The sequence below is a fragment of the Aquarana catesbeiana genome, linkage group LG04 (assembly GCF_042186555.1).
Source record: "Aquarana catesbeiana isolate 2022-GZ linkage group LG04, ASM4218655v1, whole genome shotgun sequence".
NCBI lineage: Eukaryota > Metazoa > Chordata > Amphibia > Anura > Ranidae > Aquarana > Aquarana catesbeiana.
In genome coordinates, this window is record NC_133327.1 from 369466118 (window position 1) to 369482313 (window position 16196).

The 16196-nt window shown below is 42.8% G+C and overlaps 1 protein-coding gene across 1 annotated transcript in view; it reads right to left on the reverse strand.

The window, feature by feature from the left end:
- The window catches only part of AK9 (adenylate kinase 9), a 162697-nt gene that overhangs the window by 134415 nt on the left and 12086 nt on the right, over positions 1-16196 (reverse strand). Inside the window, 2 exon segments of the mRNA XM_073627060.1 lie at positions 7764-7816; positions 10415-10478. Of these exon segments, the coding sequence (XP_073483161.1) occupies positions 7764-7816; positions 10415-10478 (117 nt within the window).

The following is a 16196-nucleotide window of genomic DNA, read 5'->3' on the forward strand; positions in this document are numbered from 1 at the left end:
ACCCATCCATGCTAATGGTAAAGAAGACCATTTTTTCATTAAAGTTGTTAGTTGAGTTAGCATGGGTGGATAATTTGCAGAGTATAAGTCAGCTGGATTAGCCGTTAATGAGATACCTAAGTATGGTATATGTGTTGTCGAACATGTAAATAGAAGGGAGTCTTGTAACTATTTTAGTAGTTCAGGTGGTAACGATATATTTAGGGCTTTTGATTTTTGTTGATTAATCTTGAGGCCAGATATTTTACCGAATTTAGTAAGTATTTCAATGAGGTTAGGGGCTGATAGTAGGGGCGAAGTAAGAAATACTAAGACGTCATCGGTAAATAAACATAACTTATGCTGGTGACCACCTACTTCAAGTCCTTTTATATTTATATTGGATCTAATGAGTTGAGCTAGGGGTTCAATAGCTAAGGTGAATAGAAGAAGGGATAATGGACATCCCTGCCTGGTTCCTCTTTCTATGTTAAAGGGGTCTGAGCGGTAACCTGAATAGTATATATAAGCTTTTGGATTATGATAAAGAGAGGAAATCCATCTCAGGAACCGCTCTCCAAATCCCCATTTATGAAGAATGGCTTTAAGATAAGACCATGACAGAGTGTCAAATGCCTTTTGTATATTGATAGAGAGGAAGCAGGCAGGGATTTTGCAAGATCTGGCTTTATGGGCCAGTAGGGTAGCACGACGTATGTTATCACCTGTTTGTCTGGAAGGTATGAAACCAGTGAGATCTTTATGAATTAGGGTTCCAATAACTGGGTTAAGTCTATTAGATAGGATCTTACCTAATATTTTTATGTCTATGTTGAGTATTGAAATTGGCCTATAATTGGACCATGAAGTATTATCGGGTGGCACAGTGGTGTAGTGGATAGCACTTTCACCTAGCAGTAAGAAGGGTCACTGGTTCAAATCCCAACCGTGCGAAAGGAATATCCTTCTAAGAATGAATTAAATGCGTTTGTCATAAGTGGGGATAGTAGTGTAGTAAAGTGTTTATAATAGGTGGCTGAGAATCCATCAGGGCCTGGGCATTTGTGTAACTTTAGGGATTTTATTGCAGATGTGACTAAAGTTTCTTGTTGAGTAACAGAGAGGGCTGGGAGTAGAATAGAGGATAATAGAGCGTCTAATTTTATGGAGTCGAATGTTTGTGTATTTTGGTCCTGCGGAACTCATTTAGAATTTTCTGTGGATTACTAGAATATTTGTTTTTGGTTATTTGTAGTCGAATCGGTTTCGGAATGTGGTCAGCTCTACGTAGAGTTAATGCTAAGAATGTGGTTGGCTTATTAGCTTTTATATATAGTGTATGTTTAGTTTTGCCAAGAGTCTGCACAGCCAAGTCTGTCAAAAAAAAATCAAGTTCCGACTTTGCGTTATCATAGGCAATGTTGGTAGTTTGAGAAGGCAAATTTTGGAACTTTTCAGAGGCTTTAAAAAAAGCTTCCTCTAATTTGTTGTGCATTTGCTGATTCAATTTACGGCGATAAGATGCCTGGCTGATACATACTCCTCTAATGTAAGGTTTGAGAGCTTCCCATAAAGTCAGTGGATTTGTAGTATCTGTTGGTAAATTATTAGTGATGCAATCTTGAATGGCTTTTTCTATTTTTAGATGGTATGTTGGATCAACTAATAGATTGTCATTTATAGTCCAGGATCGATGGTTAGGCCTTGGGATCAAGGATGAGAAGGACGTCATGACCGCATTGTGGTCTGACCATGCACATGGGATGATTAAGGAATTATGTATTTGTGGTGAAGTGCCAATGTGGACGAATTGGTGGTCTATACGAGAAAAAGTTTTGTGGGGATGGGAATAATATGTATATTGTCTTCTTTTAGGGTTTTGTTCATGCCAAGAGTCAATAAGAGAATGTTGATCGAGGAGCTGTCTGAAATTAAGGTTGTAGTGGTGTAGGGGATTTGTCTAAGATTGGGTATATACCGTATTTATCGGCGTATAACACGCGCCGGCGTATAACACGCACCCAAGTTAAGGAGGGAATTTTAAGGAAAAAAACTTTTAGGAGTAAAGTTTAAGGAAGAAAAACTTACATTAAAATGCCCATCAATGCAGCGTTATCGGTGTCCATCTGCAGCCTTGTCAGTGTCAGTGCAGCCTTGCCCAGTGTCCAGTGCAGCCTTGTCAGTGCAGCCTTGCCCCAGTGCAGAATTGTCAGTGCAGCCTTGCCCCAGTGTCCATTGCAGCCTTGTCAGTGCAGCTTTGCCCCAGTGCAGCCTTGTCAGTGCAGCAATGTCAGTGCAGCCATGTCAGTGCAGCTTTTCTCCAGTGCAGCCTTGCCCCAGTGCAGCTTTGCCCCCATGCAGCTTTGCCCCCATGCAGCCTTGCCCCAGTGCAGCCTTGCCCCCCCGTGCAGCCTTGCCCCCCTGTGCAGCTTTGTGGGATCGCCGCAATCCCTGCCGTCATACACACCCCTGTGTAAATTTAAATATGGCGCCGAGACTGCAGGGACTCGGCGGAGCGCTGATACACATAGCCGAGAGTCCTCGGGTTTTCTCGGCGTCGCTTACAGTCCCGCCCAGTTCCGCCCTATGGGCGGGACTGTAAGCGGCGCCGAGAAAACCCGAGGACTCTCGGCTATGTGTAGCTCCGCTCCGCCGAGTCCCTGCAGTCTCGGCGCCGTATTTGAATTTCCACACGGCTGTGTATGTCGGCGGCGATCGCGGCAATTGCCGCGATCGCTCTGATCACACACAATTGGGGGGGGATCAGCCTATAACACGCACCCACGATTTTCCCCTGATTTTCAGGGGAAAAAAGTGCGTGTTATATGCCGATAAATACGGTAACTTGATTTGATTCTCCCCACAGCATGAGGGTACCCTTTTTATGTGATTCCACTACTGATAACAAATGTGAGAGGAACGAAAGAGGATTTCTATTGGGAGCATAATATGAAACTATACTTATTTCATTATCTAACAGAAGACCTGTAATTATTATATAGCGTCCCTCAGGATCCTTTATTTCCTTATGTAGAGTGAAGGGGGTAGTATTATGAAATGCAATCAGCACTCCTCTTTGTTTTGTAGAGGCCAAGGCCATATAGACTTGTGGGTATTGGGGACTTATGAATTTAGGGGAGGAGTATGTTGAGAAGTGTGTTTCCTGCAGACATATTACATGTGCAGAAAGTGATGAAAAAGAGTGAAAGACTTTTGTTCGTTTTGGTGGTGAGTTGAGACCCTGGATATTAAGCGTTAGTACATTTAAAGACATTTTTATAAAAGGTGATAGGGATTATAAAAATGTCTTAATATGATAATGTCCAATAAGGTTGTACTCTGGAGGGGAAAAAAAAGGGGGGGGGGTAGGAAAGGATGGGAAAAAGAGATTAAGATGGGTTTAAATAGGATAAGTAGAGAAATTAAATTTCTGGTTTTAGAGCTGTAGAAGAGAAGTTGTTTTTAAATATAGAGGGATGTAGCTCCTATGTGGAGCTAGTATCCAAGGGGTGGCGTCTTCTTTTTTGGGGGCCAGAGTTCTATGGATTCTGTCCATCTCCAAGCGTTCAATGGGGATTGATGGGGCTAACTCCTGAAAAAGCGCTGTAATTGTTGATTGAAGATCTATTATAGTTTCAGGTATACCACGGAGTCGCAAGTTAGATCTCCTGGCTCTGTTTTTGAAATCTTCCAGATGTGTGTGAAGGAAAAAATTTTCTTCTCTTAGGGCTTCTAGCTTGTCAGCATGAGCATTAGTGATATCATTTATATCCTCCATTTTGTGTTCTAATATTGATGTGCGGTGCCCTACCTCACAAATTTCGCTTGTTAGTTTTTCTGTTATTGTGTCTGAGGTATTTTGGAGGGCTTTTTGTAATACATGTTCAAACTGACTAAGAATATCTGAGCTATTAGGGATATTCTGTAGTGTTATAGGAGTTAATCCAAATTCAAGGTCAGAGTTAGTAAATTGTGAGGGAGAATAGTTAGAGTTCCCCTTTTGTTTCTGTCTCTGAGGTAATGCAGAGCGGGAGGATTGCGCTGCCGCCATGTTTCTTGTCAGTTTTTCTTTGCCTGCTGGTTGTTTAAGTTTAGTCTTTTTCCCGTTAAACATTATATGTATTTGTGCCCTGTAGGCTTAAGTGGGTTACCGTAGTGATGCGGTATTCAACCGTGACTCTTCAAAAAAGGTCGCTTTCGTCCCGGTGACAGCGGAGCTCTAAGCATTCATGACTGCTCAGCAGCTTCGCGCGTGCGCTCTCAATCGCACCTCCCCTTTTCGACAATGTCATTATCATGGTCAGTGACTGCAAATGTAGTCCCTAGGATAAGTAATGAATAATGGCCGACAGACCCTCTTACCAGACCCAGTGAAACTACAGCAGTGATCCCTCTGGCTGGACGATCGCTCACTCTGGGTTCTGGTCAGTAGTGTAGAATGTCTGTACCCTGGCAGTGGCTCAGTCTTTCTGGTGTGCTGGCAGCGTGGTTCTCTATCTGGTGGTGCTGGGCAGCATGGCTCTCTCTAGTGGCGCTGGGCAGCGTGGCTCTCTCTCTGGTGGTGCTGGGCAGCGTGGCTCTCTCTCTGGTGGTGCTGGGCAGCGTGGCTCTCTCTCTGGTGGCGCTGGGCAGCGTGGCTCTCTCTCTGGTGGTGCTGGGCAGCGTGGCTCTCTCTCTGGCTTCCACCCAGCACACTCCTCTTTCTTTGTCCTGTAGCACTCACTCCCTCAGCTTTTTTCCAGGCTGCAGTCTCTCAATCTCTCTCTCTCTTGATCGAGCTGTAGCCTCCTCCCTGTGGAAAATGGGGCCACCAATCTTCGGGACTACATGTCCCATGATGCTCTTCTCTCCTAGTCGCCTTTGATTGGCCCTCAGTTATGGCCAATGGGGAAGAAACAGAGCGGGCAGGAAATTGGGCGCAGAACCTAGTGAGAGCTACCGTCTCTTCTCCCTGACAGGAGAAAGGGGGGGGTGAGTGGGGGAAACCTCTGACAACCCGCAGCTCACCTTTCTCCTGTCACAGCGCCACCGAGTTCCCTGCTGGACTGAGCAGGGAAAAGAGCCCGCAGTCGCACTACACTGATGGGGGGGCTTGACAGCACCTTGATGGTGTCACCTCACTGGCGGATGTCACCCTGATGCGGGCTGCCCACACCCCTATAGCAACGCCACTGTGCTGAATTTAACAGTGCCGATCCAATCCCTGATTCCGGGGGGGGGGGTACTTGACCCCCCCTTGCCCCTACCTGCCCATGCTTGTGATGATGCTAAATAGTTACTGCCCGGGAATTAGCATGCAGCTGTTGAATTAGACAATGGAAGCCTTCATCAAAAAGTTATTTAAGTGGATAACAATCAACAATAACAAGATGCTGTCATACATAATAAAAAAAAAAAACTCAACCAAGCACATACAGTACCTGCATAGGTGTGCACCCCAAAGCTCAAACACATACAGTATGTGTGTGCATGTGTATACTGTATATACTGACAGGGTCCATAGAGCAGTAGACAGTGTCAGTATGGCAGAGAGTGGTGTCAGTAGGGCAGTGGATGGTGTCTGCAGTTTTTTTTTATTATTAGTTTATTTGTTATTATTATTATTTTTTTACATATTTTTAGTAGCCCCATTCAGGGGCTTTGGTCAAATATCAGTGGTCTAAACAGGAGGAACCTGCACCACGTAGGGTGATTAGGGTGTGCCCGGGCACACCCTGTGCGCATGCCTATGGGTACCTGTAAAAAGAGAGACAACTAGGAAACCTAGACTTCTGGAAGTGTCAGTCACCTTAGCTTCAAAAAAGAGTGCGCCCCCAGCCCACCCATTTGTGTGACAATAGCGAATTAATATTCGCTATTGTCTTCCTGATTCTCCTCCTGGCCAGTCAAGAAGCAGTTCTTGAGACCCGATCAGCCAGGGAGTCTTAAGCATTGGTTGCCTCCACCTCAAAAATATTGAGCAGCAGCCGCCACTGCTTATAGAACCGTTATACAAGAGATATGCATAATATAGTTTTTTTTAATGCAATCCAAGTTTCTACATGCTCTCATCTTTATATATATATATATATATATATATATATATATATATATATATATATATATATATATATATATATATATATATATATATATGGTTCTTACATAATTTGTTGTTTTTTGCCCTAATTAAAGGGATATATTGTATTATATCTCCAAAATAGACTGGATACGATTACACAATGAACTAAAGCAGCTTTGATTAACTCCGTTACACTTAACATATCAGCTGTCATTGACAGCCTGGGCAATCAACATAGTTCCCAATCATGTAATCACTATGTCAGTTATGACAAAGTAATCATGTGTATGCTGAAGGCTTATTACAAAAAAACAAAAAAAAATAAAACTAAAACAAAAAATCAAAAAACAGAACAATAAATTAATTAAAGCATATACAGTAGTTTTCTTAACAGGTTTATTTGTTTGTAAACCTAAATAACTTTTTTTTTGTTTAAACAGTGCACCAAAAAGCTGTATGTATTTCCTTAAAAAATAACGTAGGTATGCAAATGAGTCATTGTGTAGTCAACGAACAGACGATGCTGCTGCTAAATTTGAACTGAGCATGTAAAGTGTTACTAAACCAAGGACCCCGCATTCACTATATCTTATCTCCCACAGTACACAGAACATGGAAATGCAATGATTTTAGTAAATATAAACCGTTAAATACCTATTTTCATCAGCAGTTACAGCAGTCTTGTGACTTCAATGAGTGTCTGGTTAAAGCTTGTAGGAGTTTTCATTCTCCCACGTTTGTCCAGTGAGAATGCAGGACCCCTGACCCTCTGTCTGGACAGTGCTGGTTGGGCCTGTGCTGATCATATGCACTCGCATAAGAAAAAAAAAACTCTCTAGCAATACACACCAAACTGAGCATGTGCAGCCTGTCTCCTGGCTTTGTAAATATCAGGTTATTTTTTTGGAGACAGTGGAAGAAAGAGATGATCAGAGAAGACAGCATCGAACAGCCTTTTTACACAATACCGATGATTAACCCCTTAGGCTCCACAGTGAGTACAGCAAGCATGCTTTACTGCATATACAGACTGATTTTACTGGTGTGGGTTTAGTAACACTTTAAGCATTAATGACCTTTGGGCATGAAAAAGTTAGGAACTATAGGTCAATTTATTCATGTAAAAAATGTTGCCCAGCAAATTGCAGTACTGCATTTACACTTTGTTGTACTTTTTCAATATGTGCTCCGAAGTGCTGTACTACTCCTTAAAGTAAACCTCAATGTACCACGACGACAGGCAAAAATGATCATAAATATATAAACACACATATATTAGTGTGCACATAATAATAATAATAATAATAATAATAATAATAATAATGTGCAAATAATGAATATCCATTGTGAAACACAACCCATGAGTGCAATTAATTGATTTAATTTATTTATAAAAAACTTTGCCTGTCATTGTGGTATATTGAGGTTTCCTTTAAGGAATAGCACAGCACTTTGGAGCACATTTTGTTTATAATAATAGGTACCTTATTACTGTGCTAGCAGCTTCCATATATATATTTTTTTTTCCTTAGAGCAGATATGCTTAGTTTTATATATTTTTCTATAGACACTGGGTCATTGACCAATCCAACCAAAATAAGATCAGACAACTGTCACCTAATGTTTATGGGAACCTTTACATTGGTTGTATACTTAGGATCATTCTAGCACATTTTCTTTGTTCCACTGAATTTGTATTTGTGTTTAGACAGAATATACTAACCATATTTCCTTGCTCGGTTCCTCTCTTTATGTGTTCATTTATCAATTCTTGGGCTGGAAAACATTTATTAAACACGTTTAACATGTGTAATAAATGTGCATTTTACACCACTTTTCTTTAACAGCTTATATTAAAATTAACAGAAGACAATTAAAAAATACATTAATTAACAGGAGATAATTAGAAAATACAATAATTAACTGGAGATAATTACAAAATACATTTATGGGGCTAGTTAGTAAAAACCATCTCTTATAGTAATGCAGTGCTGGGATTAATGAGTTTTTACAGATGCGTTAAGCAGCCTTGCTTTGCATAATGAAGATGTGTTAAGATTTTTATGCTCTTTTCAATAAAAAAAAGATTATATATCACAGAGCTATAAGGACCCATCTGACATTGTTTTTAGGGATTGGGAGACTTATTTAGGAGAGTGTTTGCAACCAGATTCTCCCACTGAATTTGGAAAAAAAGTAAGAATCCGGTTGGCTGCAACTTTTCTGAGACATTTTCATAAAGGAAGCCAACTGCTGTACCCAGGGCTATATTTTAACTGTATTCACCAAGGCGTTTATGGTACCTTGCTATGACTGTAGAACCCAACACATTAGAGCTGAATTACTAAAGGAGTGAAAAGCAAATTCTTGTTTTCTTACTTCATCCATCCTTGACTGGATAATTGGATTGAATAACCCCACAGTTTATTGTATGAAGATTCTCATCTCCTTTAGTAAATCCACCCAATTGTATAGAATAAATAAGTACTCTGTATGTTCAGTCCCAGATTTGGACCTTGGGGGGCCTGGGGCACCTCAAGTTCTGAAGCCCCTCACATATAAATTAAATTATATGTCAAATAAAAAAACGTAAACTGAAATGAATGATAAACTGCATTTGTTCTAAAAAAAAAAGTTATGTTCCGAAGAAGACACTGGCCTTATTTTTTTTTTCTCAGTTTTATTGACTGTAATGCCCCGTACACACGGTCGGATTTTCCAACAGAAAATGTGTGATAGGACCTTGTTGTCGGAAATTCTGACCGTGTGTAGGCTCCATCACACATTTTCCATCGGATTTTCTGACACACAAAGAGCTTGCTATAAAATTTTCTGACAACAAAATCCGTTGTCAGAATTTCCGATCGTGTGTACACAAATCCGACGCACAAAGTGCCACGCATGCTCAGAATAAATAAAGAGATGAAAGCTATTGGCTACTGCCCCGTTTATAGTCCCAACGTACGTGTTTTACATCACCGCATTCAGAACGATCGGATTTTCCGACAACTTTGTGTGACCGTGTGTATGCAAGACAAGTTTGAGCCAACATCCGTCGGAAAAAATCCTAGGATTTTGTTGTCGGAATGTCCGATCAATGTCCGACCGTGTGTATGGGGCATAAGAATACACATTACACAGGTAATTGGAACTGGCAGTTATACATCACACTACAATATTTACAAAAAGTCTCTCTTCTTGCACCTAGCATCTGCAAAATCTTTAACTAACTCATCAAACTATATTATCATGAGGACATTGCTCTCCACAGCCAGTAGGCACAGAACACTTATGCCGCGTACACACGATTGGATTTTCCGACAACAAATGTTGGATGTGAGCTTGTTGGCGGAAAGTCCGACCGTGTGTATGCTCCATCGAACATTTGTTGTTGGACCTTCCGCCAACAAATGTTGGCTAGCAGGTTCTCAAATTTTCTGCCAACAAATTTTGGTGTCGGACTTTCCGATCGTGTGTACTCAAGTCCGTCGCACAAAAGTCCACGCATGCTTAGAATCAATGCTCACTAAACACAACATTAGCAGAAGGAGCCCAAATGGTGGCGCATGACTATTGAACTTCCTTTTTATCGGCTCGCCATACGTCTTGTCAACACTACGTTCGTAATTGTTGGCCAAAATTTGTGTGACCGTGTGTATGCAAGACAAGTTGGAGCCAACACCCTTCAAACAAAATTCTATGGTTTTGTTGTCGGAATGTCCGATCGTGTGTATGGGGCATTAGTCTTTCATGGGTCATCGTGGTTCTCAGATAATTCTTAATCAGTGCCAATTTGCTGAACAACCTTTCTCTCGAACAACTAGTGACCATCATGCTCAAATATATTCTAAGAACTACATTAACATCTGGAAAAGGTATCAGCAAGCCCTTCATCATGTAATAAAACTGCCTGTTGAAGTTGAGTGAGACATGACCAGAGCTTGGTAAAGGCTGCAAACAAGACAATTTCCTCCACTACTGGAGTCTCGAGAGAACATAAGTTTCATTCCTTTATAAAGGAAGTCTGAGGTTACCTCTGGTAGGGGGGCCCGGGACAATTGCCCCTTTTACCCCCTTATAAATCCGGCACTGTGTATATTAACCTGAACAAGCATGGGAGTTCAGAGTCCTGACCACATGCTTGTTCCAGGTCACTGACTCACTATGTAGTAAAGCCAGGTCAAGATCACAGATAAGACACACATCAGCATTTATATTTCTTTTTTTTAGATGTTTACTTTAAGATTATGAAGCCTGTCATCACGTTGACGTTTTCTCACCCTAGGTAAGGACTTATGTGTTCTATCCACTAATATGTATCTGGCACCAATGTATGCTTATAGACCTATAGCATTAGCATATCATAAATATTACCTTCAATGTATTTGCAGTTCCATGACTGTGAGATCTTCTTTCCTAATGTAGCCTTTCCAGTGCCCTTCAAAAGATTAAATTACTGTTATATATCACTGCAGTCTAAGGGAGGTAATGACATTTTCACACACACACAAAGCAACACATTCCAGGGCACACATTAAAAAACGCATTTTGTTAAAAATTGCTAGTAGCAGTTATTCACATTCAGCTAGACTTGCTCTGTAATGTTGAAGACATTTTCTAGCTTATCCAAGTCAGGACACTCATGGGAACTAAAGAAGTGGCTTGAATAAGCTATGAAATGTCTTTTACATTACAGAACACGTCTAGTTGAATGTGACTAACTATAGCTAGCTACACCATGATCTGGATAAATTAGAACCTTCACAGACATTTGTTAAAATAGTTTTCCCTGTCTCTACCTACCTACCAATTGGTGTGAAGGCAGAAATAAAAAATAAGAACCTACAACAATATCATAGTGTATAAATTATTTGGTTGGACAGGTAAAATAGTAAGTATAGTGTATCTAATGCTAAAGAAATTCCCTGCCTGTGCTAATAACTTCTATGTTACCATTTCATCATTGTTCCTTGAAGATACTCTTAAATTAACTAAATTAAAGCAGAACTAAACTCTCTCAATCAACAGTAACTATCTTAATGCTTATGCTGCTGGCATTAGTAATAAATAGTAAGGTAATATTTAAGTGATTTTTTTTAACCTTTTTTTTTTTATATAATTTTTTACATTTCTTCAGTTGCTTCCTGGTTTCTGGGCTAGGCCAAAATGATGTCAGACAGGGCTGGGACAAGGGGTGGGCAGAAGGGTCCTGTGCGCTGTGCAAAGTGGTATCATGTGAGGTCCGAGGGCACCACAAGGAGATTGGGGGAGGGGATTTGTGTTGAGAGGGGGAATTTGGGGGGCAGCAAGAGGTAAGATTTGTTCTAGGAGGGAAAATTTGTGGAGGGGTGCTAGGAGTGATGATTTGTGTTGAGAGGAGGGATGGGGAAGAGGATTTGTTCTGGGAGGGGGGATTTAGGGGGGTTGTGCTAGAAACGGTAATATGGCAGGGTAGGGGCAGGGGGAAATTTGTGCTAGTTACATAGTTGGTAAGGTTGAAAAAAGACACCAGTCCATCCAGTTCAACCTGTGGTGTGTGAGTGTGCTTGGGTTTATGTCAATAGTACATTGCATATCCCTGTATGTTGTAAACAATAAGGTGCCCATCTAATCGTTTTTTTAAACTATCGATGCTACCTGCTGATACCACTGCTTATGGAAGAGAATTCCACATCCTTACCGCTCTGACAGTAAAGAACCCTCTACGCAGCTTAAGGTTAAACTGCTTCTCTTCCAATTCCAATGAATGGCCACGCGTCTTTTGAAAAATTCCCTTTCACTGAAAAGTTTTTTCCCTATGCTAGGGTCACCAGTATGGTATTTGTACATTGCTATCATATCCCCTCTAAAGTGTCTCCTCTCCAGAGAGAATAAGTTCAATGCTTGTAGTCTTTCCCCATAGCTGAGATCCTCCAGTCCCTTTATTAGTTTTTTTGCCTTTCTCTGGACTCTCTCCAGCTCCAGCACATCCTTCTCGAGGACTGGTGCCCAGAGATGGACAGCATACTCCAGGTAAGACCGGACCAGAGTCTTGTAGAGTGGGAGAATTATCATTTTATCTCTGGGGTTAATCACCGTTTTAATGCACGCCAACATTCTGTTTGCTTGCAGCAGCTTGGCATTGCATGCTATTGCTGAGCCTGTCTCCTACTAAGACCCCCAGGTCCTTTTATATCCTAGATTCCACCAGAGGTGAGTGATTTGCGTTTATATTTTTAGCACCCATTTGCATTACTTTACATTTTTCAACATTAACCACTTAAGGACCGCCTCACGCCGATTTACGTCGGCAAGGCGGCACGGGCAGGCAAAATCACGTACATGTACGTGATTTGCCTCCCGCGGGTGGGGGGTCCGATCGGACCCCCCCCCCGGTGCCCGAGGCGGTCCCGTTTTGTCCCCCGGCGATCGGAGGTGAGGGGGAGGCCATCCGTTCGTGGCCCCCCCCTCGCGATCGCCGCCGGCCAATCAGATTACTTCCTTTGCTGCTGTATGCTAAACAGCAGCAAAGGAAATGATGTCATCTCTCCTCGGCTCGGTATTTCGTTGCAGCGCCGAGGAGAGAAGACTGGTATGTGAGTGCACCAACACTACACAACACAGTAGAACATGCCAGGCACACAAAACACCCCGATCCCCCCCCCGATCGCCCCCCGATCACCCCCCAATCACCCCCCCCCCTCCCTGTCACAAACTGACACCAGCAGTTTTTTTTTTTTTTTTCTGTTTACTGCATTGGTGTCAGTTTGTGACAGTTACAGTGTTGGGACAGTGAGTATTACCCCCCTTTAGGTCTAGGGTACCCCCCTAACCCCCCCTAATAAAGTTTTAACCCCTTGATCACCCCCTGTCACCAGTGTCACTAAGCGATCATTTTTCTGATCGCTGTATTAGTGTCGCTGGTGACGCTAGTTAGGGAGGTAAATATTTAGGTTCGCCGTCAGCGTTTTATAGCGACAGGGACCCCCATATACTACCTAATAAATGTTTTAACCCCTTGATTGCCCCCTAGTTAACCCTTTCACCACTGATCACCGTATAACTGTTACGGGTGACGCTGGTTAGTTTGTTTATTTTTTATAGTGTCAGGGCACCCGCCGTTTATTACCGAATAAAGGTTTAGCCCCCCGGTCGCCCGGCGGTGATATGCGTCGCCCCAGGCAGCGTCAGATTAGCGCCAGTACCGCTAACACCCACGCACGCAGCATACGCCTCCCTTAGTGGTATAGTATCTGTACGGATCAATATCTGATCCGATCAGATCTATACTAGCGTCCCCAGCAGTTTAGGGTTCCCAAAAACGCAGTGTTAGCGGGATCAGCCCAGATACCTGCTAGCACCTGCGTTTTGTCCCTCCGCCCGGCCCACCCAAGTGCAGTATCGATTGATCACTGTCACTTACAAAACACTAAACGCATAACTGCAGCGTTCGCAGAGTCAGGCCTGATCCCTACGATCGCTAACAGTTTTTTTGGTAGCATTTTGGTGAGCTGGCAAGCACCAGCCCCAGGCAGCGTCAGGTTAGCGCCAGTACCACTGACACCCACGCACGTACCATACACCTCCCATAGTGGTATAGTATCTGAACGGATCAATATCTGGTCCGATCAGATCTATACTAGCGTCCCCAGCAGTTTAGGGTTCCCAAAAACGCAGTGTTAGCGAGATCAGCCCAGATACCTGCTAGCACCTGCGTTGTGCCCCTCCGCCTGGCCCAGCCCAGCCCACCCAAGTGCAGTATCGATCGATCACTGTCACTTACAAGGCACTAAACGCATAACTGCAGCGTTCGCAGAGTCAGGCCTGATCCCTGCGATCGCTAACAGTTTTTTTGGTAGCATTTTGGTGAACTAGCAAGCACCGGCCCCAGGCAGCGTCAGGTTAGCGTCAGTACCACTAACACCCACGCACGCAGCATACGCCTCCTTTAGTGGTATAGTATCTGAACGGATCAATATCTGATCCGATCAGATCTATACTAGTGTCCCCAGCAGTTTAGGGTTCCCAAAAACGCAGTGTTAACGGGATCAGCCCAGATACCTGCTAGCACCTGCGTTTTGCCCTTCCGCCCGGCCCAGCCCAGCCCACCCAAGTGAAGTATCGATCGATCACTGTCACTTACAAAACACTAAACGCATAACTGCAGCGTTTGCAGAGTCAGGCCTGATCCCTGCGATCGCTAACAGTTTTTTTGGAAGCTTTTTATTGAACTGGCAAGCACCAGCGGCCTAGTATACCCCGGTCGTAGTCAAACCAGCGCTGCAGCAACACTTGGTGACGTGGCGAGTCCCATAAGTGCAGTTCAAGCTGGTGAGGTGGCAAGCACAAGTAGTGTCCCGCTGCCACCAAAAAGACGAACACAGGCCTGTCGTGCCCATAGTGCCCTTCCTGCTGCATTCGCCAATCCTAATTGGGAACACACCGCTTCTGCAGCGCCCATACTTCCCCCATTCACATCCCCAACCAAATGCAGTCGGCTGCATGAGAGGCATTTTTTTTTTTTTTTTTTTTTTTTCCCGCTGCCACCAAAAAGACGAACACAGGCCTGTCGTGCCCATAGTGCCCTTCCTGCTGCATTCGCCAATCCTAATTGGGAACACACCGCTTCTGCAGCGCCCGTACTTCCCCCATTCACATCCCCAACCAAATGCAGTCGGCTGCATGAGAGGCATTTTTATGTCCTCCCGAGTACCCCTACCCAACGAACCCCCCCAAAAAGATGTCGTGTCTGCAGCAAGCGCGGATATAGGCGTGACACCCGCTATTATTGTCCCTCCTGTCCTGACAATCCTGGTCTTTGCATTGGTGAATGTTTTGAACGCTACCATGCACTAGTTGAGTATTAGCGTAGGGTACAGCATTCCACAGACTAGGCACACTTTCACAGGGTCTCCCAAGATGCCATCGCATTTTGAGAGACCCGAACCTGGAACCGGTTACAGTTATAAAAGTTAGTTACAAAAAAAGTGTAAAAAAAAAAATATATATATAAAATAAAAAAAAATAGTTGTCGTTTTATTGTTCTCTCTCTCTATTCTCTCTCTCTATTGTTCTGCTCTTTTTTTACTGTATTCTATTCTGCAATGTTTTATTGTTATTGTTATTATGTTTTATCATGTTTGTTTTTCAGGTATGTAATTATTTATACTTTACTGTTTACTGTGCTTTATTGTTAACCATTGTTAACCATTTTTTTGTCTTCAGGTACGCCATTCACAACTTTGAGTGGTTATACCAGAATGATGCCTGCAGGTTTAGGTATCATCTTGGTATCATTCTTTTCAGCCAGCGGTCGGCTTTCATGTAAAAGCAATCCTAGAGGCTAATTAGCCTCTAGACTGCCTTTACAAACCGTGGGAGGGAATGCCCCCCCCCACCGTCTTCCGTGTTTTTCTCTGGCTCTCCTGTCTCAACAGGAAACCTGAGAATGCAGCCGGTGATTCAGCCAGCTGACCATAGAGCTGATCAGAGACAAGAGTGGCTCCAAACATCTCTATGGCCTAAGAAACCGGAAGCTACGAGCATTTTATGCCTTAGATTTCGCCGGATGTAAATAGCGCCATTGGGAAATTGGGGAAGCATTTTATCACACCGATCTTGGTGTCGTCAGATGCTTTGAGGGCAGAGGAGAGATCTAGGGTCTAATAGACCCCAATTTTTTCAAAAAAGAGTACCTGTCACTACCTATTGCTATCATAGGGGATATTTACATTCCCCGAGATAACAATAAAAATGATTTAAAAAAAAAAAAAATGAAAGGAGCAGTTTAAAAATAAGATAAAAAAGCAAAAAAATAATAAAGAAAAAAAAAAAAAAAAAAAAAAAAAAAAAAGCACCCCTGTCGCCCCCTGCTCTTGCGCTAAGGCGAACGCAAGCGGCGGTCTGTCGTCAAACGTAAACAGCAATTGCACCATGCATGTGAGGTATCACCGCGAAGGTCAGATCGAGGGCAGTAATTTTAGCAGTAGACCTCCTCTGCAAATCTAAAGTGGTAACCTGTAAAGGCTTTTAAAGGCTTTTAAAAATGTATTTATTTTGTTGCCACCGCATGTTTGTGCGCAATTGTAAAGCATGTCATGTTTGGTATCCATGTACTCGGCCTAAGATCATCTTTTTTATTTCATCAAACATTTGGGCAATATATTGTGTTTTAGTG